At 45.7% G+C, this 22,460-nt stretch overlaps 2 protein-coding genes across 6 annotated transcripts in view; both read left to right on the top strand.

Annotated features, from left to right (window-relative positions):
* The window catches only part of LOC140284746 (apolipoprotein D-like), a 251,193-nt gene that overhangs the window by 190,509 nt on the left and 38,224 nt on the right, over nucleotides 1-22,460 (top strand). The window lies entirely within an intron of this gene.
* The window catches only part of arhgap21a (Rho GTPase activating protein 21a), a 77,072-nt gene that overhangs the window by 22,272 nt on the left and 32,340 nt on the right, over nucleotides 1-22,460 (top strand). For 3 of the 5 annotated variants that reach the window (XM_072378708.1, XM_072378710.1, XM_072378709.1), the window contains exons 1-3: nucleotides 11,153-11,750; nucleotides 15,602-15,790; nucleotides 19,247-19,268. In XM_072378708.1, the coding sequence (XP_072234809.1) occupies nucleotides 11,439-11,750; nucleotides 15,602-15,790; nucleotides 19,247-19,268 (523 nt within the window). In that variant the 5' untranslated portion in view covers nucleotides 11,153-11,438. Of the gene's footprint in view, nucleotides 1-11,152; nucleotides 11,751-15,601; nucleotides 15,791-19,246; nucleotides 19,269-22,460 lie in introns of those variants that run through there. The other 2 variants (XM_072378712.1, XM_072378711.1) reach the window with 1 other exon arrangement.

Below are 22,460 nucleotides of genomic sequence, written 5' to 3' on the forward strand. Positions count from 1 at the left end.
GAGAGCAGAATGTAACAGGTCTAAGAAAAGCAGGGGCTGTTGTAGCTGTGAAGAGCTTCTGATGTCAGCCGTTAAGAGAGATGCTGTTTGGGTAAACGCTGAGAGGAATCCGTGTGATGGGCTGTTGTCGGTCAGAAGCAGACAGCCATCAAACAGCATCAGCCAGAGAGCTGTTCTCAGCCAAAGTCCCGTTAGAGCTCAGCTGAAAGACGACATTCTTCCCTCCTCAGCGAATACAGGACATTACTGTTCGGTCACACCTGCCCCGCCCTGTACAAATCCCACGTCTGTGTCTGTGTCTGCTGCAGGTCACATGAACTCTCTGGAACCCCGCCCTGAGCAGTCCTCCTGGGGCTCTTACTTTATCCACATCACACATTAAAAACTCAGTAAGGACTCGTTTTTCTCCTCAGGATGCTAAGTTCTTATGTCTCACCCTCATCCCCATCGAGCTCAGTCCCTACCTCCAGCCTGATACCTGGCACTAACCTGAGTGAGAAGCAACAACTCAACTGACATCAGACAGCAGCTCAGAGCAGATTGCTTGATCCACAGAATCCGACCTGCATCCTGTGCTGCCAAATGAGCTCAGAAGGAATGCCTTTCCCTGGAGCAGCACAAAAGCAGCTGACTGACATAAATCTCTTCCCACAGAGATGAAATTAAACTGTGTGATCCCGTCCCAGGAATCTTGTTGGGTTTTTCTTGGGCCATGACATTTGAGTTTTTCATTTGCCACATCACAACTGGATCGTGGTTTTCTATTCTTCTGTGACTCTGGCCTGTGTGGCGCTTTGGAGCTTAAGCGTGCAACAGCCGTGGTTTTGCAGAGACCTCTCGGCCAAACAACGCAACAGTCGATTGGATGTGATGCAACATGATGTCATAGAGGGAATCTGGGCGTCCACGACAACATCTTAATTGTTTAAATCTCTGCGGCTGAACTCGAAGGTATGATGAAGTGCATCCAGGGCGTCTGGAGAAGGAGGAGGGGGGGCGGAGTTCAGCGGACACACCCAGTTGGCAGAAAAAGGAGGGATGAAAGGGAGTGGAGAAATGAAGAGGGGAGGGCAGATCTGGCTGTGCCGTATGTGCTGCAGCTCGGGCTGTGCACGCAGGGAAGCACCGCGGTGCTTTCCAAAGAGCGTCCGACACCACGGACCTCCACGTTGCATCAGAGGAACGGCTTTTTCCGTCTGTCCCTCTTATGGTTTCTTGCTGTTTTCGATCACACTTCCTAACAGTGATGTAATTTACAGCTTTTCAACAGGGTCGTGTGTGTGTGTGTGTGTGTGGTTTGAAGGGCGTGTCCCTCAGCCTTCATCATTGTTGGCTCCGGTGTACGGTGCCTCTCTTTGTAACAAATACCAGATTTGTCCCATACCAGATCTTTTACAGTCCACTGAACGCCTCAGCTGGAACGCCACGGCAGATACGGACGGAAGATGTTTCAGGTCAAAAGATGGATGAGCAATAAAATCCTTTTTTTTTAACCTGTACGTCTTACAAAGGCTTCAGTTATTATCTTCACTTTCAAATATGGTTATTAATGGAGGACATCTTTCTTTTTTCCTGTTTTGCCCATAAAGCAACAACAGATATGTGAGCAGGGCTTACAGCTCCACCACAAAGGAGTGTGTCCCAGCTCCTTTTCACCTGTCTGTGTGCGGCTGGGGTTGTGCCAGGTGGCCGGGGAGTTGGTAACAGCTTCAGTTGCTGTTACCTGTTGTGCAGGTAGCAAACAGGTTGCTTTTGGGGGATCGCCAGCAATAAGCAATTTGCTTATTGTTTAAAGCTCTAAAGCTCTTTGTTGGAACATGATTTCAATATATTGCTGGACTTCAAATAGCCAAAATACCTCCATATTGCTTAAATCCTTTTAACATCGTCCTCTTTAGTTACACTGTCACTCGAGCTTTGGTGTGCACGGTCTCAGTTTTCAGCCATAAATCTGTTTCAGCCACACGATTGGCTCAACGTGGCGCTATTTCCGTTATTATTGGTTTATCAACCAGCCTTACAGTAATGGACAGCTGATAAAGAGCCAGGCGACAGTCCCAGTTTCCCAGGAGCACAGTTGACATAATCTAACCCAAATATTGCAGTGATACACCCTGGATTCTGGCTCTTTGTGCGTGTCCTTCCAGACAATCACCTTTATTTGGTCTCCACAGGTCCTCAGGTCACCGGTATACCTGCAGCGCGTCAGTGCTCACTTTATACATTTCATTAACCTTCGAATCTCACAAAATCCTGAGTCCCAACATTCCAGTTAAACGAGATGCTCAGAATGTCACCAGAAGCCGGTAAAGTAGTGAGACAACCTTGTGGCGGGGCCTTGTGTGAACCCTCCAAACAATCAGGAGCGCAGCAGCTGCTGCTTTGGCTGCAGCGTCCTGCAGCTGCTACACGTGAGACGAGTGTTCACCAGACTGGCAGGCATGGCCGACAGCTTCATACCAACATGCATATTTCATATTCTGTTACGCATTTGTAGGTATTTTTAGACTTTGGTCGCATCTCACAAGTCACTTATGAATTTTGGATGACAGTTTTGAATATTTTACTACAGGACTAGAATAGCTGAGCTGGATGCAAAAACAGATATGTTTGGTATTTCCTGGGTGGATGCTCATCTGTCCTGGAGCTTTGGCTGTTTATAAGGTCGATGCTTCTTTATTTATGACAAATTCTGATTGATTGTTTCAGTCTTAAAATGACTCTGATTATCATCCCAGTTTAAGCAGTTTAACCTCCTCAAATGTGACGGTTATGGACACTATAAACATCTCCCTGTTAAAGGTTATACGATAGAATAAGCTAAAGTTTGGTATTTATGTTGAGGCTGAATGTTATTTTGAATCATGATTTAGCTCCAGTTTCATTCCTGTAGAATATATTCTGGGTTTTGAGCAGGATGAGCAGATTAATTCAAAAACACCTTCTTTTAACTTGATGTTGCTGAGCTTAAATGAACCGTCGGTCTCTATCTTGAGTATCCGTATTTTTCCGTTCTTTTTTTTCCGGCTCTTTTAAATGCTAAATGTGTTTGTTTTGTTTCGTCAGCAGTGTTTAGGAGCCTCAGTGAATACAGGTACAGTGTACGGTGGGCTTTTTTGTCTTTTTTCAGGTTTACAGCTTTGCTAAAACTGCTCTTTGTTGAGGTAGAGGCCCATATCGGATAGGATAAGATCACACATGTTCTTAAAGTTATAAGTTTATCTCTCAGGTGTAATGTTGGCTGCTTTAGCAACGCTAGCTGATCACGTGCAAACAGGCCACCGTACATTATGTTTATATTGATTGAGTGCCTTAAGATCTGTAGAGTAGATCCTCCTGTTTGACTCTTACTGGAGAGATATCCTGGATGTGGGAATGGCTTGAAGGTGGGCTGGAGCGAGTTTTAGTTTTAGTTTTGTTCGACTAAAAACAGCTAAATCCAGCGGAGAAGGAAAAGGAAAGATGGAGATTTTTAAAAGCTGGAACTGTGCGTAGAAATGGACTGAGATATCATGAGTTTCACAGGCTGATGCTGCAGTGTGAGTGAAGGATTCAGGGTCTGTAGGACACCTTCAGAGCAAACGGGAAACGAACTGATGGTTAACTTGGGCTTCCTAAGGATGATGCGCTGTGCATGCTGTGGTGAAAATGACTTAATGACTTTTTGTCAGAGCACTCTTTCTATTTATACATCAGATTACCAAATAAGGAATGCAAGGTCATTCAAGTTATTTTCTGCTCCTCAGATTGTCCTTTGTGTCATACTCTGACTCCTTCCTGTATATCCGTTGGCTTTCTGTGCTGTTTGAAGCCATGGAAACCACATCACAAGCCTTGACTCTGTTCAGGCAGCGTAAATAACTCAGTCTTATTCATATCTTTGGCTTTTCCTACACCGTCAAGCTCCATGGTGTCAAAACGCTCCCCTTATAAGGCGTTTGGATGAATGAAGTCTCCACTCTCAGCCTTTCATCGTTGTAATCCAGTTTAAAAAAAGTATTCCATCCCTCAGTGCTCAGGGTTGTGTTGACAGCTCTCTGTTTGACATTTATACACACCTGCTGAATCATAGAGAAAGCCTTGAGTCGACATCTTAATACACGATGCTGAGCCCCACAGAGCTTCACGTGTCTGCCTGGCTGCAACTATTCCATCTGTGTCCCTCTCTGATTCCACAGCAGTCCAACCTCAAACCAGCTGCAGGAATTCCACGATCGCCTTACGCCGCTGCTGTTTGGGCTCTTTATGAAGCGCTCGCAGGCTAATGGCGGCGCTGCAGCTTCTTAAAGGAGCCTTTCAGACAGCTCGAGCACCAAAGTTTACATTCAGGGTGGACAGGTTGGTCTGAGTTTCCAGGTGGGGTGGTTTTATAGTGTTACTGATGAACAGTGGTGTCTTATGTATGTTGAAACCTGCTTCACTTCAGGCTCTATTTTCCCTCCAACGCTTCAGTTGACTCTATAGAGATTGCTTCATTAGATCTCAACAAACATCTAGAGTTGCTTTAAAAGCTGGAAGAATAGTTCTTACTGTCCGTGAAGTCTTCTGTGTTTAATCCATCCATAAAATGATGCTCACGCGGATAGTCAAGTTTTATTTATTAAGTGTTATTATGATAGTCTTTGTGTTTTTATTGGACTTATAACATCTGTGGCTGAAAGTAAGAAGTCTCCCCGTTCTTTGACTTCATTTTCAGTATGACTTGATTCAAATACCAAAGAATGACATCATCTGGTGCCCAGCTCTTGTTCTGGAAGTTGTGATAATCCCATGTTGTGTTAGTTTCTGGGTAATAGGTGGACGTAGCTGCACCGCAGGGTTGTGAAGGCAGATAAAATGATGGATGTTGACCCCGTGACACTGAGCCCACACGCTGGTTAATCTGAGCTCACCCTGACAGTGAATCTCTTTGTCTTCTCACCACTCCTCAGCCACATGCCCTCTCCCTAAGGGAAGCCCCTCTGAGTGATGAGGACATGCAATGATTAGACTTAGCCGGTATTTTTTTATTTGGAATTCACGAGGTGTGAATCAGGGTGTCATCAGAAACAAATCTGCTGCTTTTTGAGCTGTGTGAGAGCAGCTGTTGGGGAGTGAATGCGCAGCCTCCTGAATGCTTGATTGGCAGTGGCATTTATCTGAAGGTGTCTGGGGACCTCTGGAGACAATTGTCCAGATCGAGCAGGGCTCCTTCACCGGGGAGCTCACAGATACACCAAGCAAGTCCCTCCTCCTGGGTTCAAGCCTTTGTTCAAGCCGTTGGATTTCCAACACACACACTCCTCGGCTCACTTCTGATGGAAATCCCCTGTTTTTTTTTTTCTCCTGGAAGTTTGAGGCTGTCCTGTATTTCTTCTGCGCTGCACACACATGGTCTCCATAGCAAACTGTGAATTGCGAGGGTTGTTTTTGCCATTGGAAGCGAAGTGATGCTCTGGATCATAAATACGTGGTGGGCATGACTCACAAGGAGTAAATGTGGTGGCTTTTGGAGTCGCAGTGTCATGATTTATGCTTAAGTTGGACGCATGTTGGAATGAATTGAAAGCTTGAGCCAATTTCCTCCTCACAACCAAAGCATGCAAGACAAAAAAAGTCATGAAAATAAATGCAAAAGTGAGTTACTCTAAAGAGTTAAGTGAGTAGAAACTGAGCTGATTTCCACAAGTCGCAAAGTTGAAAATGAAACAATCTTTCTGACAGTTAAGCAAGATTAGATTATTGTTATTTTTTCCAGAGATTTAATGCAAAACAAGCAAAGGCTTGTTCTCAGTAATGGCAATAAAAGGAAAAGGAAGAGTGATGTGAATTTCAAAGCTTTTTTAATATGTTTGGACTCCTCAAACCTACAAATAAGTTCCGCAGGAGAGTGATTAAATGAAATGTTTTGGCTGCAATGGGCAAAGATATATTTGGAGGCAAAATGTGTATTATTTTAATGAAAAACTACATCTCTGGCTGTTAAGCGCAGGGCTGGAGCAACTGCTTTGAGTGTTTCAGCCAGAGCTAAGGTCTCAGTGGAAGGAGGAGGAATGGATTCAATTAAATACCAGAACATTCAGGACATCACACTGTCAAAATGCTCATACTGTAGCTTTTGCTGTCCTTTCCATTTAAATTCAATCATGGATCTGTTGAAAAAAAGCAGTGCAAGCAAGATGGTCCAAGAATCTCTCAGAGTTTGATGGTTTCTGCAGCAGGAATGAGCAAAAATGTCCCGAACAAGAATAGAAATGACACTTAACTGGCTCCGAAACTCTTTACAAGTCATGTCTTTGCAGGGTTATTAAAGAACGGCCTTGAACAGTGGTTAAACTTCTGCTTTGGGTCTGTTTTCTTTTTGATTTTGAGTTCATAAAGCAATCTTACCGTATATTTTTGATAAATATGGTTGCGCTTTGCAATGTAATTTAGATTCAAGCTTGGAACGGGATCAGTGGATGTTTGTGTGAACATATTTCCACTCCTGAGTCCTGTCCACCCTGCCTCCCGCCCAGTGGCAGCTGGGTTAGGCTCCAGGTCCTCCTGAACTGGGTAAAAGCAGCTAATGGAAATGAACGGATGGATGTGACTCATATCAGACTTTCTTTTTCACTTTTACTGTCTCAGTTTCTTGCCTTCCCTCAAGGCAAAAGAGGCCTGGCTGCATGTGCACACCCAAGACACCCTCCCTCCTCCTGGTGTGTTGGCGCATGAGAGTGCTGTGAAATTATATTATAAGCCTATCATCCCTCATATGCACTATGTGAATCAAGCCCTGGCTACTACACTCAGACTGAGCCTAAAACAATGTCGATGGTGGGGTGCAGTGTGTCCCCTGGCCCTCATTAGCCAGTTCTTTGTTACAGTAAGCCATACCTCACGGAGCTCAGATGCAGCATGTCCAGATTAGATCTTCCACCCGTCGGGGTCCTGAAAAGCCACCCCTGAATCGAGCCTAATCCTCCGGCAAGACTTTCCCCTTTTCTTCTGCCTCTCCGTGCCACACACAGACACAGAAACACATTCAAAGCCACAGATACATCGAGCTGGTCACCCACGAGCACCAACTGCAGACTTCGAAATGACATATTGTAGTTTTTGGAGCCCCGTCGCTGCCTTATGTCTTTAATCCCCGTCCAGAGACCCTGTCGGCTGCTTGCAGACCACAGGCCCTTTTCCCTTTGTTGAGCTGCAGATAGTCATCTAAGATTTTAGGAGATTAAAACAAAGCAGCACCATGAAACAACCTGGTTTTTATTGTGTTTTGTCCTCCAGAAATGTAAACATCTGAAATGAGTTTCACAACTGAGAAAACACAGCTTTGGCCGACAGATTTCTTTAGTTTTTTAGGGTATTTCTGTGGTGAGTGTTCAGCTCTTACTGAAGCAGTTTCAGCTCCTTCGGCCTCCACAAACTGGACCCGTCTGGTGTCCGCCCCGGTGTTTCAGCACACCGCTCGCATAATTTAATCTTAAAGAGTCATGAGAGGCTTTAACGATCCCGCGCCAGCCCCCATAAAGCGTGTTGACTTCTCCGTCCTTGTTATTTCACAACAGTAGCAGCCTGTAAGTTGTGTTTGGCTCTTCATGTGAGGTTGCGTGAAGCCACAAGACCAGCAGCAGGGGGACTCCGAGACCAAACTGCACCACGTCGGGTCCAGAAAGAAGTGGTGACGGCGCAGGACGAGGCAGCAAAGCCCGCGTCTGATTGGTCAGTTATTCGCGGTGCCGGCCTCCACACCCACTGGTAGAATTTCACAGACTTCTGTCACACTGGTCCGGTTTGTTACCGCTGCTTTTCCGGGATGGACGGCCCCGAGTTTACACCTTGGTGCCATCTCATAAACTTCTTCAAAGCATTTTCTCTGCTTGCGTTAAAGAGCTGTTTTATTGTGTGTTTGAACACGGCCAGCACCTCAATAACCTGTTACTGCCTCTCTGTTTTATATCAAACGGCATTTTGCTGCTAAAACAGCATTTTAGGAGATAAAAGTTTGGATTCCAGAGGAAATCAGAAACTTCTCCATAAACAAACACTGATAGTTCACAGTAGTTGAAAGACTGAATCGATGTTGTCTTTGCAGAGTTAAGAACCTTCATGAAGGAAAGATTTGTTCAGGCCGTTCAGTTGGGCTACACGTGGTCAGGTTGGTGTGTATTTGATGGAAAACCAGCAGCTGAGACTCTGCCTGTTCTTTTGTGTTGTGGTTGAGTTCTCGCAGCTTTTACGGCTCTCCAGTAATTTCCCAGAACCCCTCACTCTTCAGCCACAGGACCTGATATGAGCTGAATTATCCCTGAAGCTGTGCAAGTTCTGCTCAGACGTTAAAACACGCCCCAGATTCCCTGCTGGGAAGACGAAGCCAAGTCCACAGCTTAGCCACAAATCCTCCTCTGCACTTTTTGCTCTGTGTTTGCACATCGAGCCGCGGAAGGCATTTCCATCCTTTAATCCCTGCCGGAGCGTCATGGACCTCAGTGAGGAAGTGAGATGGACGGCCGGCCTTAAATCCCTTGTTTGCTATCTTTCACGGCGCCTGCGGCCACACTCGTCTGTACATAAACACGGTCACACACACAAACCATGACATCACATGATCGCCCACGGAGAACAACCCAGCTCTTTGGACTGGACAACATTGTTGTGGCCTTGCCCGTTGCCGCGGTAACGGCACAACATTTCTGGGTGGCGCGTCTTGTTTTTGTGTTTGCGTGGCACCGAGCGCCTCTCCCTGCCAGCCGGTCCTTTCCCTTATCATGTGTTTTGGATTTACAGGGATTCAGAGTGGTATACGATGCGGTTTGAGACCTTATAACAGCCTGAGTGAAGTGTTGTTTGGCTGGAAGTTGGACCTCAGACGGTCATGTGGTGCACAAACACAAACTGTGCGGCTCTCATGTGTAACAATCCTTGTTTTGGCCTCCACAAGTCAAGTGCCTCAGCTGGATGTTGGGCGACTTCTATCTCGGCTGTCTTTTCCGTACGGAATACCGCACGCTATATTGAGCCGAGTGAATGTGGTAACAAGATGCTCATAACCCAACGCTGAGCGGGAACATTCCACGCCTGGATTCCTGATGTTCCTTTCATGGTCGCTGCTGTCTCGGATGGCAGATATTCCTCTGAATGAAAATAGACTGGTATTTGCATTTATGCTGTTTAGCAGAGGCTCTCATCCAGAGCAGCTTAGGAAGGAAACCACATGTTCTCTGACATGCTGCAGCTGATCAACCGCTGCTCACTGTACAGCTGATAACCTTCATTAGCAGGTCTGAGAGCAGCACAGAGTCCTAAAGTCACTGCTGGAGTGGCACAAAGGGCTCCCCACAGGTTAGATTATGAAGAAATGATAAACTGGTGTGTTTGTTCTCCTCCAGAGAGATGAACTCAAAGGTGTCGGAGTCGTGTTCATCCAGCTCTCAGCCATCACTGCTCCTAAAATAAAGGCAGTTGCCAGGCCTCTGCGGACTCTGTTTACCTGGAGGGATTAAGGAGGTATTCCCTTGTTGAAGTGTCAATGTGTGTGTGTGCCGCTGCAGCTTCTATTTACGTGTGAACTAAAGCTGTAAACGGGAACAGATTGTTCAGAGCAAAACGGGAGGGTGTCACCGTGATGCACGAGGTCAAGGGATCAGATGTCGTGAAAGGAATTGTTTTCCTTTCTTTTGTAGGTGGGGTTGTGTGTTGTACACAGGGTTTACTGACAGATGAGCAAAGCTGAAAGAAAGAATGGAACTAACTTTATGGATATACAATTAGACCCATGAACAAAGGGGGGGTAGGATAGGGCTGCTGGAGCTGGTGGATGAGCAGAGTTCGGAGGTGGCTGACACGTCTGATCAGGAAGGGTTGGAGATGGAGGAGGAGGCAGGTTACACTTAGAGTGATGAGGTTCAGGATGAAACCTGGAGGCAGATGTGAGGGTAAAGCGCTTCCTTATTGAACTTAAGCCCAGAGCATAACTGTCTGATGTAGAAGTGACACAGCGTACAGACTCATGTCCCCCTTCTGAGCAGCTTTGAGCTTAGCTCACCCATTTGGAGTCTGACCGCAGTCTACCGCAGGTAAAGCGATGACCACTCAAAGCGCTTCACACCTTCACAGCAGAGGATTGAACACCCCGTCAGTGATGATTGGACCAGTTGTGCCACTTTTCCATCGTCCCTCCTGGCATCTGCACACATATCCCAGACTTACAGGCGAAGTTAGATAACCCTTTGTGCCAGGTAAAGCTTCAGATTGTGTTCATGAGGGATTTGTTTCTCTAAATGTGCTTTTACATGTGTCTAAAAAAGGCTGCACAAAGGTTCCCGATAGTTCACTACTTCAAGACCTCAAGCCAAGTTTGAATCGTCTCCGTGCGAAAGACACACGAGATGAATCAGACCGAGACAAATGTGGGTTCTTATTGGCAGAAATGTCCAGATTTTCTTCAATCAATCTGGAAACAATCTGCACCTCCTGTCTGTAAGTAGGTTTTATAACACAAGATCTTTCCTGTGGCGTGGGCACATTTTGGTTTTAAGGTGAATTTAAGGTCAGCTTTGCTGACAAAAGGCACCAAAATGAAACTTTGAGTTGGTAAATTGGTAAAAATCCAATCAAAAGGCAGCGTTTGATTAAACGCCTCATATGAATGACATGTGCTGTGCTGCTCGTCCTTATATGGCCACGTTTTACTGTCCTGTTCCTGTTAGATAAGCAGAAGTTCTATATGTGCTGCATCTTCATGCAACTCGTGGTGTAGCCTCAGGCGTTAGTCCTTTGTTGTTGCCAGATGAGGTGCAGGAATTCAAAGGGGTGGATTAGTAGTGCGTGTTTCTGCCTTTTCACAGTGTCCATATGCTTCCTGATCCACGCGTGATCTGCTCCACATACTCCAGTTATTTCGTGTCCTGCTTTTTGGTGCCGTTCGTTGCTGCTCTGAAATCTTTCTGAGCGTATTTTTCTCTCCGTGCGCTCACGTGCGTCTTGTTTCATCCTTTGGTTTGTTGTTATGATTAATTGATCAGCCTCGGCTCGTGTGAGCGCTCAGCTAAAACTTTTAAAAGGCTCCCTGCTGAAGAGGAGCGAGGGAGGGAGATGAAGGAGACAGGAAAGAAGGAAAACTCACTTCAGGCTGCGTGCATGTGTGTGTGCATACTTCAGAGAGAGTTTAGTGTGGTGAGTGGGTGGGTGCGTCAGTCAGTCGGCCTGAGCTCTCTGCAGTGCACTCAGCTGCTGCTCTCCTCCCGGCTGAGTGGAAACATCATGTGTCTTTGGGACGCTCACAGGAACAGCCCTGTTTCTCCGAACTGAGACCAGAACAGACGGACTGAGGAGGACAGAGGAAGCAAAGGGGCTCGGCAGAGTCGACGACCCGAGGTAGAAAGAAGACGTACTGACGGGGGACCTTTTTTAAGGATAGCGTTCATCCTTGCATCACCTGGACCCACCAACCCAGACTTGGCTATGCCATGCTGGCCCAGAGGAACGGGCTCCCTCCAGGCTGTAAGCCGGTCCCGCTGAAGGATCACCCTGACCTGCGGGACGTGGATGTGACCGCTGAAGGCTGCTGCTCGCTGTCGCCTTCCCCGTCACCTGGAGGTTGTCCTTGGGCTCGGCTGGCTGGGGTGGACGGCTGCCTGTCGGAGACGTACTGTCTTTGGTTCCAGCTTTTAGCCCGAGCCTACTGGGGGGAGGTGGAGCTGGGGCTCACCAATCCCACCCGCAGCGTGTCCTGGGCTCGGCTTCGAGAAGCCTCCAGGAAGAACTGCGTCCAGTCTCGGGTAAGGAGCGGTCGGCTCTGCGTATTTTTGAGGCAGAATGATATCAGTGACTGGCAGAGGCACATAGGTTTACATAGGAGGAGAGGTTAGGGCTGGCTACACTTTGTTGTGCTGTCTTAGGAATTTCGTGTGCGTCACCCTGCTCTCCAGCAGCAGGGTAGTCCTGTTTCGCTGACCGATATCTTTTGTAACGTGAGTGTGTCTGTGTGTGTTTGCTTTAGCTTTGGTTTATTGTTATTGGTCCCCGTGGAGGTTTCAGCGGGACTCTTTTCTGTTTGCTGTGAGAGGACGGCGGGTTTTTTTTTTTGTTCCAGCTGAGCATATAAAGAATATTCTCAGTGTTCCTTCTAAACTAAAACAGTCACGAAACAAGTCGAGGCAACTAAAAGATATTAGTATAAAGTCATTCATTGTTTGCCTAAACGTGGGGAATCAGACAAACATTTTCCGATCATAAAATGAATAAGAGTGACTAATGTGGGGAGAAAAAGCGTGAGAGTGAAAGCTGCAGTGCGCCAACTTTTGAGTGACTCACAGACTTAAAAACAGAGAAAAGCTGAGCCCACAATTAGCAGCATTCAAATTCAGTCAAACTCCTCATCTCCTATGCATAAAGAAGCAGGGCAGGGCATGCAAATGCATCATCCTGCAGGCTGTGCTACCATATGGCAACAAACACCAAATGCTCAGCTTGCACAATGATAATGACTGTTTTGATGAGCAGCCTGCATGCATAATTGAGTGATATTTATCAGGTAATTGCGTGAGCTTGTTGGGAGCAGAATTATAGTGTTGTGCCCGTTAAATGGGAGCATTTCCACTGAAGCATCGTGGGAGTCTTTGGAAGAGGTAGTTTCACCTCACGCTGTGCTTTTCTGCAGCTTCTCTTGCTCTAGAATTCAACATGCAGATAATATACAAAGAAAGATAAAGCGTGTAGACATCACTTTAAGCTATTTCATAATATGAAACAAAAACAAGCCGCACTCCCTCAGCTCCCCTTGACTCTTTCCTCTCAGTTACATGATGGACTGTGGCTTACGTCCAGCTCCACACCGCTGGGTATTGGTAGTGATTTCACCAGCCAAACCATTAAGCCCACACCCTCCCACTCTCCAGAGGCTTCTTCATCTCCTGCTCCCAGACGAGCAGCGGAGAGGTGGGGAAAGAGAAGCCTGATGGGCGGTGGGCTCTTTGCTTTGGATTCATACCTCAGATATATTTTGGTAGGCGAAGAGCCTGCAGAGCGATTTGAACTGAGGCTGAATCTCTTGGCTGGCGCTCGCAGGCTGGAGCCACTGTGGTAGTGTTAGGAGTAACCGCTGACGCACGCCCTGCGGTGCAGTGGTTCAGCTCCATCGTTATTCTGATGATGGATGTGACAGAAGCCTCACAGCAGCAGGAAAGATCAGTGATGGAGTCGCTTTCATTAAGAGTAACTGAGTACTTCCCATTTAATGAGGAGGGGATGTTGAATCTGTGATGGTTTGACACTACTTGAGGGTTTAGGCATAAAAGAAACAACTCTCACGATTAAAGGGTTCATGCAACAGTTATGATCTGTGTCTCCTGCTGACATCACAGGTCCTTCCCCTTCTTGATTTTAATTGGTTAATTATGCACTGATGGCAGTTTGGCACCAAATACATTATTGGACCTGTTGATATTAAGAAGGTATAAATAATTATCAGATATTCCACTGATGTTAAATCTTACATAGAGTGCTTTCTTTCTATCATGAGCTCCTTTCCTTGTGTTCATTTCTCACATGATGGTTCAGAGGAATCCAACACATCCGGTGTTCTCATTGGACAGATAAGTAACAGCGCTGTTAAAATGGTTTCAGCCATGATGGTCTGTGTCTGTGTGTGGTATAGGTCAAGCTCTCTGTCTGAGCGGCTTTATTGTAAAACACGTGAGAAGATAACTGGACTTGCAGAGTTGTGTTTGGTGGCGAGGCTTCAGAATGAGGGCGACTTGTTTGGGTTTCTCCCTGGATGATCTCCTCCAAATGAAAGCAGCCGATGGATGATATACCAGCCTGTTAATGGCAAATGTTATCAGTACACTTTCCTTTCATGTCTATAAAGCTAATATTATGTGAAGTATAAGAGTCAGGGCCTTATTCTTTCAGGAAATCACCAGATTTTGTCTGAGTGTGTTTCACACGCTTTGTTCTTCGCTTACCTTTTACGTTTCCACTCCAACGAAACCGTGCTGCCCAGCTGTTCATTAAGTATATGCTCAGGCCTCCGTGGTTATTACTCTGCCCTAAGCAGTGAACGTGTGCTCAGGTGAGATAAACATCACAGTTTTCTTAGTATTTAACAACTACACGAGTCATTTTTTCAGCTGCTGGCCTCCACTTTGTTTTACACGACCACGGCGCTCGGCGTGCTAATCTCCGTGGTTATGGACACTTCCACACCCAGGATCTTCTGACTGGCAGACGGCTGCTTTTCCTTCCTGTATTAACTTTTTCAGGCATTTGTTTCCTCGATTGTTTCCACTCCTTCGGTGCATGTGTGAATGGGTTCGGTCATGCTGTCGGAAGGTTGCCGGTTCGATCCCCAACTTCCCCGCTCAACGTGTCCGAGGATCCAGATGCTGAGCCTCCCATTTCCACCTTGAATAGAAACATCTGGGACGTGAATGTGATGAGTATTTGCTCTTTAATCGAAGCGTTGCAGTCTGGATCGCGTTGTCAGCTTAGCTACGAGCCAGTGAGAACATTCAAAACACTCATGCATGTGTTGCGTTATGTAGACACGTACACGCTGTTGCGTAAGCGTTGTTTTTATCTCGTGTTCGCCACAGTAGGAATGTAGACGATAACCCTGTCAGCATGCAAACATGCCAAATAGCCCTGAAAAACCCCAAGTGTGCAGTAACTGAAGCCAGATGCATGGCTGTGTGGGATGTGGGCCGGCACAGTCCCATTATTAGGACGGAGGGTGTGATCTCCGATGGGGACAGCAACCCAGACACAAAACGGTTTGGTTTTATTTTCTAACCAACATTTCAAGAGCTTTTGAGTAAAAACACCCGGCAAGCTAAACTGAGACTCGTGTGATGTCTTAATCAACAGCTTTTAGAGAAAGTGACTCACTGCTCACAGATCTCAGCATCAGAGGAGTCATTTTCAGCTCTGTGACTTGATGAAAGACTCATATTAGCACAGAATATGACAACTAATCAGCAAAGCAATCACCTTTAAATCACGGGTAGCCGGCGGCATACTTACGCTTTTCTTCTGTGAGGGAACTGTTCTCTGTTACTGTTACGTGTGACCGATGTCTTTATTTTGGTCACAGACTGCGAAACGATGGCCAACATCAATTATTTACGTCTTCTTCCTCCACAAACTCTGAACCAACAAAGGAGCCTGTTGTCGACTGGCTTCCCCCCGCTGAAACCACAAAGAGACACCTTATAATTCAGCTGGAAACGAGGGATTTCTTGTGTTGATGAATCAACCGAAGGTCCGAGCTTTTCTTCTCAGTTTTAGAGAAAACTCTGCTTTTTACGCCGTTATCGGAGGTGATGTCAGCGGTGTGAGTTTAAGACAGAGCCTTGAACGTTACACACCATTCGGTGTCGATATTCCTCTGTGCTCAATGTGGAGCAGCAGCTGGTTGCTTGGTTTATGAGAACCAGGGAAAATGCCACCTTGGCTCTTTTGAACTGTAAAAGAAATCTGCCAACTAGCTCGCTTCCAATCCAAAGCACACAAAGAACCAGAAACAACCCCAAAAGTTTCCAATCAACTTGTTTGTACTAAAGCTTTCTTTTACCAGGCAAACAATTGATGTTCTTAAGATTAACTCCTTCTTTGTTTGTCCTCTGTTCAGGCCAAGCAGAAGGATGGACTCGATCAGAGCGAGGCGTCGGCCGCCGCTTCTCCCGCCGCCGAGGAGGAGCTGTTCTCCTGGCCGGGGCCCAAAACGCTTCAGCTGCGGCGAACCTCGCAGGGCTTCGGCTTCACACTGCGACACTTCATCGTCTACCCACCCGAGTCTGCCGTCCACAACTCTTTAAAGGTGAGAGAAAGAAAGTAAACACATTTTTGCACACAAGCCTAAAACAGCTGAAACAGAGAAAGCTCTGTACACAAAGGTAGGAAACCGATGTCGAGTATCAAAAACAGACACTTCTGTGGCGAAAAATCTCTGCTTTGCATCAGGAACACTTTTGGAAATAGTTTGTCTCCGTATCAGCTTTGACGTGTAAAGAATTCTTCAGGGAAAAGAGAAGAAACGTGAACAAGATGAAGAAATTCTGCTGCCTGCTCTGAGCTGAAGAGCAGAGAGGCCATCCAGCTTGTTATCAGTTTAAAAGCCTTTATCTGCACAGCACCGAACAGCACATATGTACCAGCTTCATGGACGCTGAACCATAAACGGGCACCGCAGCAACATATTCTGCCGCCCAGATGACGTCATTTTCCTAAACTACATTATACACGTATTATAACTGGTGCTAAATTATAACATTTGGCTCATTTGACGGGAAAATGGCTCCAAACTGCAGCTAAAATCCGATATTGACTTCAAAACTTCAAAACTGCAGCGGCTTGTTTTCATGGCGGTAAACGTCCTCCTGTCGCTGTCCCGAAGGAGGCGCACGCTTCAAATGTAAGAAATGCTTCCTCATATTTAACTGACACGATCCGAATTATAACTTTTAGCTGCTGCTTCTGCACTTCGTGCAGTGAAAGTGAAGGAAATCGATCTACTTCTGTATGTTGCACTCGTACGACTTAGCTTTTCCAGCCGTGGGCAGCCCCTCGGTTTCCTTTGTGCGACAGTTTCAAAGTGGGAGGAAGTATTTATTCCCTCGTCCTGTGTTCTGATTTTTAGAAACGACACCCTCTGTGTTGGTGCTCGGAAACAGGATTCTTCAGGATCTTTTGTATTCATTCAAACCATAAAAGTGCTCCAGATATGAGTGAAGTCTAATTATAATATGGGAAATGAAGGAATTTGTCCAGCAGCAAAGAAAACACTCATCTTTGATAGTTGGACTTGTCATTTATCCAACGTGCAGGCATCACACTTTGAATTCCTCTCATGGAAAACTGGAAGCGCTGATACAATCTTAAAGTAGTCCAAATGTGACTCTTTCCTGTAACATTAGCTGTGCAGCAGGGCTTTTGTCCTATTGTTTTTCTGGCCTGCATCATCCCACCTGGGAACCCTGCCAGCCGGATAAGAGCAGCTTCAATCTGCCCTCTGGCACTAATCCCGACGTTACAACACTTCCGGCTCCTATCGGGCACAGCCGAAGCGCTCTGGGTGCGTACGGCGGGGCTCCTGCAACGAGAAACTGCACCGGTTTTTACGATTCAGCTTTCTCAGAGCTTATCGCGGCCTCCCTGCTATTAGTTTTTGTAAGTGATAATTCAGGATAAGTTGGGTTTACTTTTCTCTGAAGTGTATTTGGTTAACCTCGTGTGTTTGCACAGAAGGATTTCCTACAAAGTTAGCATAATACACTCTGTTTATAGATGTTGGCTTTGGTTCTGCATGTTGAAAGAGAAACTATGGCAGGACAGTTAGTGTTTTCAGACATTTGTGTAACCAAAGAGATAGACGGCCTCTCCCAGAGGTCTTCCTGGGTATCACAGCGTTGTTTCAGGCTCTTTTAAGTCCAGTCTGGGCCAGTTTGCTCCTCTGTGAAACTTCTTCATAAGATATGTTGCATTAGAAAGAGTTTGTTGTGAACTTTAATTTCCCTCATTGGCAGCTGGTTCTTTTCTAAGGCGCAGATGTTATTAACTTTTTGATGCTCGTATAAAGAATTCGTGAGGCTTATCAATGACTTTCTTATAAGAAGAGATTCTGGGAAATAATCAAGCCAAAAGCCTGACTTTCACTCACGGTAAACCCCCACCAGCTCTCCCATTACGTAACCTCAACTGACGAGGGGAGGGTTCAAATAAAATCCTTACACATTAGTCACTTCATGTAGTAATTACTTTTAGGGTCTTGGATTGAAGCGCTCGACTAATCACTGTTTGAGGATATTGGGGTTAGCTTGAAGAGGGTCGGGCCCTCTGAAGGAAAGCCTTGGGAGGGCAGTGAGTCTTAAAGGATACGTGGAGAACTTATGTGTCATTGAGGGGAGGCGGATTAAAGCAAGACTGTGTGGATTTGTGAGGAAAATTAAGGTTTGAAAAAAAAAAACAGGCAGGGATTGTTGTTTCAATGAGGTAAACTCATACAATCATAAATTATTTGGATTATATTCTGTGCGTGTTACATATCCTTTGAGGTGTTTTGTGTGGAGTATGTGTCTGTTTTGGTTAGATGCACATACGTAGATGTCGGGTCACAGTGGGTTTGGCAGATTAGGCGAATAAACTTTTTTTTTGCTGCCATTTTTCTGTTATTAAAGGGTAACTCCAGTATTTTTTTAAACATAGACCTTATTTCTGGCATAAAATACGTTCATCTACTCACCGAGAACAGTTTGGTGAAAGTTGGTGTCCTTCAGAAGATATTTAGATCACTCGAGATCCATATAACAGGAAAGAGCAGGGCAGAGACAATACAGCCTCTAAATAAGGCATTATGTGTCTTTATTTCACCAATACTTTAAGACGAATGGATGAACGAATGTGTACTATAGCTCTGTTAGCACATCGCTGCTGTTATGTGGCTACTTGCAGCTACAGGAGAGCTAACGGAGGGATTTCTACACACACCTCCACTGGGACCACTTCATCAACACGCATGGCTGCAGCACAGTCCTGTCAGTTGTGAGTTAGGTTTGAACCATTCAAAAATGGACGACTAGCTGATTTAGCAAATCCCGTCTTCTTGATGATCTCTGGAATTATTTCCTTTACTCCTTGGAGCTCTGTACCTCTCGAGGTGTCAACAATCACAGCTGACTGACATGATGGTGGATGTTAAACACGTCTCCCACTTTTAGTGCATATAGTTATGATAATCAGGTGAAAAGAACTAGTAAGGATGAGAAATAGAATTCAAAATGAGGTGGTTTTGATGCTGTTTGCAGGGGATGGAAACAACTCAAACAGTCGACTGGCATCTGCGAGCATACGATACGATATCCCATAAAATTCATCTCTTAGGAACTCCTCAAGCTCTGTTTCCGTTTGGTAAAACTTCTTCTTGTGATTTACGCCGATTAGCAGCGTTAGCCTGCAACGCCACTCTCTGGTGTTCGCAGCACTTTGCTTCATTCGTGAATAAAAACCCAGCTAGTGACTGCTATGTCTGCACATTCTCTAATTTAAAGTCTTGATAGAGATCTTAAATGATTAATCCGCTGATTATTTTTCATTGGCTTCTTTATCTCGTGGTCGACTGCGTTGTTGCTGTTTGATTAACTGCTGTGGAAACTGAACTGGGTTCTGCAGATAAGAATGAGATACATGATGTATACTTTAGAGTTTTACCTCTATATCAAGTAAGAAAAATCGCTCAAATCATCTGACATTTATTTTCTGTCTTTGTTTTTCTTTCCAGGATGATGAAAATGGCAGCAGAGGTGAGTCTGGAAACACCACACTTTGTTTAATCACTGCATGCGTCAGAGGTGTTCACTGCAGGTGGAAATCACTTACTTTCAGATCTTCTTTTGTCGCTCTATTGAATGGCAGCTAAATAGGATTGACAGTCCATTACTCTTAATGTATTCTCACTGATTGCAGGTAGAGATAGCTGCAGTCGTGTCTCGGTCTTAGCGCCTCATTAACTCGGGGAATGTCAGTCTCATTGATGGCTCAGTAATGGTTGTAAAACTTGTACAAAAACAGCAGGTTACAGGTGAAGTTGTCTGGTCTGGAGGTGGTTTTGTGCTGCAGTTTGCTGTTAAAAGTCGCTGCTCTTCTGTGTGGCAGTCCTCGGTTAGCTTGGCAAGCCCTCAGCATTCCTCAGAGCATCCGGCTCGTCGTTCCAGCCGCTCAGCATTCAGCTCACTGCTGCAGCCCAGCTCAGACGCAGCAGGATCGCTCTGCTGTTCCTCATCAAAACCCTTCTTTTACAGCAACTGTTTGTGCTTTTTGGTTTTTATTGAAATAGATCTACACTTCTGTGTGTCTTATGAACATTTCATGTCACTGAGGTTATGTAGGCTTCTGGGTTTGCTTTTCTGAGGTTTTTTCCCGTAAAATCTGAGTGCCAGAAATCTGTTGGAGAGAGATGCAGAAAAAGTAAGATAATCATCTTCTGCTATTTGTTTGTCCTGTAACGGTCCCAAAGCCCAACCAGGTGTGTCTCAGGAAATCATTTTAGCATGAGCAGGGGGTGAAAGTGAAAATTCCAGGGTTACAGGAGGGTCAGTGGAGCTTTTGTGATGAATCTGACTCTTAAATGCCTCTCAACGGGAAATTGAGAGATTCCTGTAAGTGTCCCTCATCATCCCTGTTGGCCTGTGGTGTCACATTCCTCATGCTACCCCCTCCTCCACCCGTTTTAACTCCTCCATGTCGTCTCGTCTCATTCAGCACAGGCCTAAAACATTAAAGAATGCACACACACACACACACACACACACACAGCAGACTCAGGGAGTTTGTGTGGCAGTATTACACCATTTCTAAGCACATATTCCTTTGTGTGACGTCCTTGAAAGCAGTCGTGTGTAAACTTGTATGTGACTGTGGTAGTGGGTCATTAAAACCTGAAACCTGCATTGCAAGTGCACGAGAGCTATTAATGCCAAAGCTCTGTGGATGGAGAATAATGATCCTCGCCTGAGAGCCCCTCGCCTGCTGCTACAGGAAGCGTCTTGGCTCGCTTCCAGCCCCTCATAAATCCCTCCCGGCCGCTCGGCGGGCTCTGAGACCCAGCGGCGATGATGATGCTGACAGGTAGCCGAGCAGGATTCAGAAACTGATATCAGGAATGTCAGGAATTTCCCCAGAAGACCTTACTTTAATGATTTTAATCTTACTTTATACTTAAATTTATATATGTATTATTATTCATTAGCATCATTATTATTATCTATCTATCTATCTATCTATCTATCTATCTATCTATCTATCTATCTATCTATCTATCTATCTATCTATCTATCTATCTATCTATCTATCTATCTATCTATCTATCTATCTATCTGTCTGTCTGTCTGTCTGTCTGTCTGTCTGTCTGTCTGTCTGTCTGTCTGTCTGTCTGTCTGTCTGTCTGTCTGTCTGTCTGTCTGTCTGTCTGTAGTTCGGACCAACCTGCCTAAATATTAATTAGTTAGTTAGTTTGACTGGTTTATTCAGTCATTAAAAAGAAACAATACAGTGGATCGGATTGATTTTTACAATATGAACAAATTCAAACATCTGTTATGACTTAACAGGCTCCAAATCCTACGTTTTGTAACAAAACAAGTCCTTAAAATTCATATCATGAGACGATAAGTCCATGAAAGTTGTTTGGTCACAGTGTCCCGCCTTTTCATTTGTTTAGTTTGTTGTAATTATGGTTTTAGTGTTTCTTTTTAACTTTAATTAATTAACTAATTAACTCTAAGTGGGGATTCGACAGTCAGCTTGATAGTTTTACTCAACAGGTTTTGTTTTTCACCTTCCTGAGCAGTTAAAGCTACAGTTGGTAAGATGGAGAAGAGAGCAGACTTAGCTTGAAAATTTGACGTGCACTCCTCCAAGCCCCTCCTCCCTGCCGCGGCTAACTAACTCTGCCTAGCATGCTATGTCACGGAGCTAACCGTACTCGCCTCGCAGCTAACCCTACTCGCCTCGCAGCTAACCCTACTCGCCTCGGAGCTAACCCTACTCGCCTCGGAGCTAACCCTACTCTCCTCGGAGCTAACCCTACTCGCCTCGCAGCTAACCCTACTCGCCTCGGAGCTAACCCTACTCGCCTCGGAGCTAACCCTACTCGCCTCGCAGCTAACCCTACTCTCCTCGGAGCTAACCCTACTCGCTGCGGAGCTAACCCTACTCACCTCGCAACTAACCGTACTCGCCTCGGAGCTAACCCTACTCGCCTCGCAGCTAACCCTACTCGCCTCAGAGTTGACCCTACTCGCCTCGGAGCTAACCCTACTCGCCTCGCAGCTAACCCTACTCACCTCGCAACTAACCCTACCCTCCTCGGATCTAACCATACTCGCCGCGGAGCTAACCCTACTCGCTGCGGAGCTAACCCTACTCGCCGCGGAGCTAACCCTACTCGCCGCGGAGCTAACCCTACTCGCCTTAGAGCTAACCCTACTCGTCGCGGAGCTAACAGTACTCGCCTTGGAGTTAACCATACTCGCTGCAGAGGTTTACTGTAACAATTTCCCCCAAAAATCAAAACAAATATAGATCAAGCAGGGGTTATTACCTGCCAAGCTGTGATTGGTTGTTTTGACTCGGTCGCGGTAAATTCTTGGAAATCGCAGTAGTCTCATGGAAGTCTCATGTCTTACTGCCTGGACATAGGGACAGTTTAGGAAATATCACAAGAAGTTACTTTTATTCAAGTTACCAACTGAAGCTTTAAAGACAGTTAAAGTTCCCTTAAAGTTGACCTTGTTCATAAAAGCGTGCAGGGTGTGCGCTGTGACTTTTAGGCGTCACGTCTCATTGAAATGTACAAGCTGTTGCCGTTGCTACGCAACAACTGTGGACACTGGTGGCCGCTATCATAGCTCCAAAAACACTGGTAACATCATTGAAAAACCACGTGAAGTCACAATCCCAGACAGATAACACATCCCATGTGCTCGGTTATTTTA

The sequence above is a fragment of the Leuresthes tenuis genome, unplaced genomic scaffold (assembly GCF_036924035.1).
Source record: "Leuresthes tenuis unplaced genomic scaffold, fLeuTen1.0.hap1 SCAF_24, whole genome shotgun sequence".
Classification (NCBI taxonomy): domain Eukaryota; kingdom Metazoa; phylum Chordata; class Actinopteri; order Atheriniformes; family Atherinopsidae; genus Leuresthes; species Leuresthes tenuis.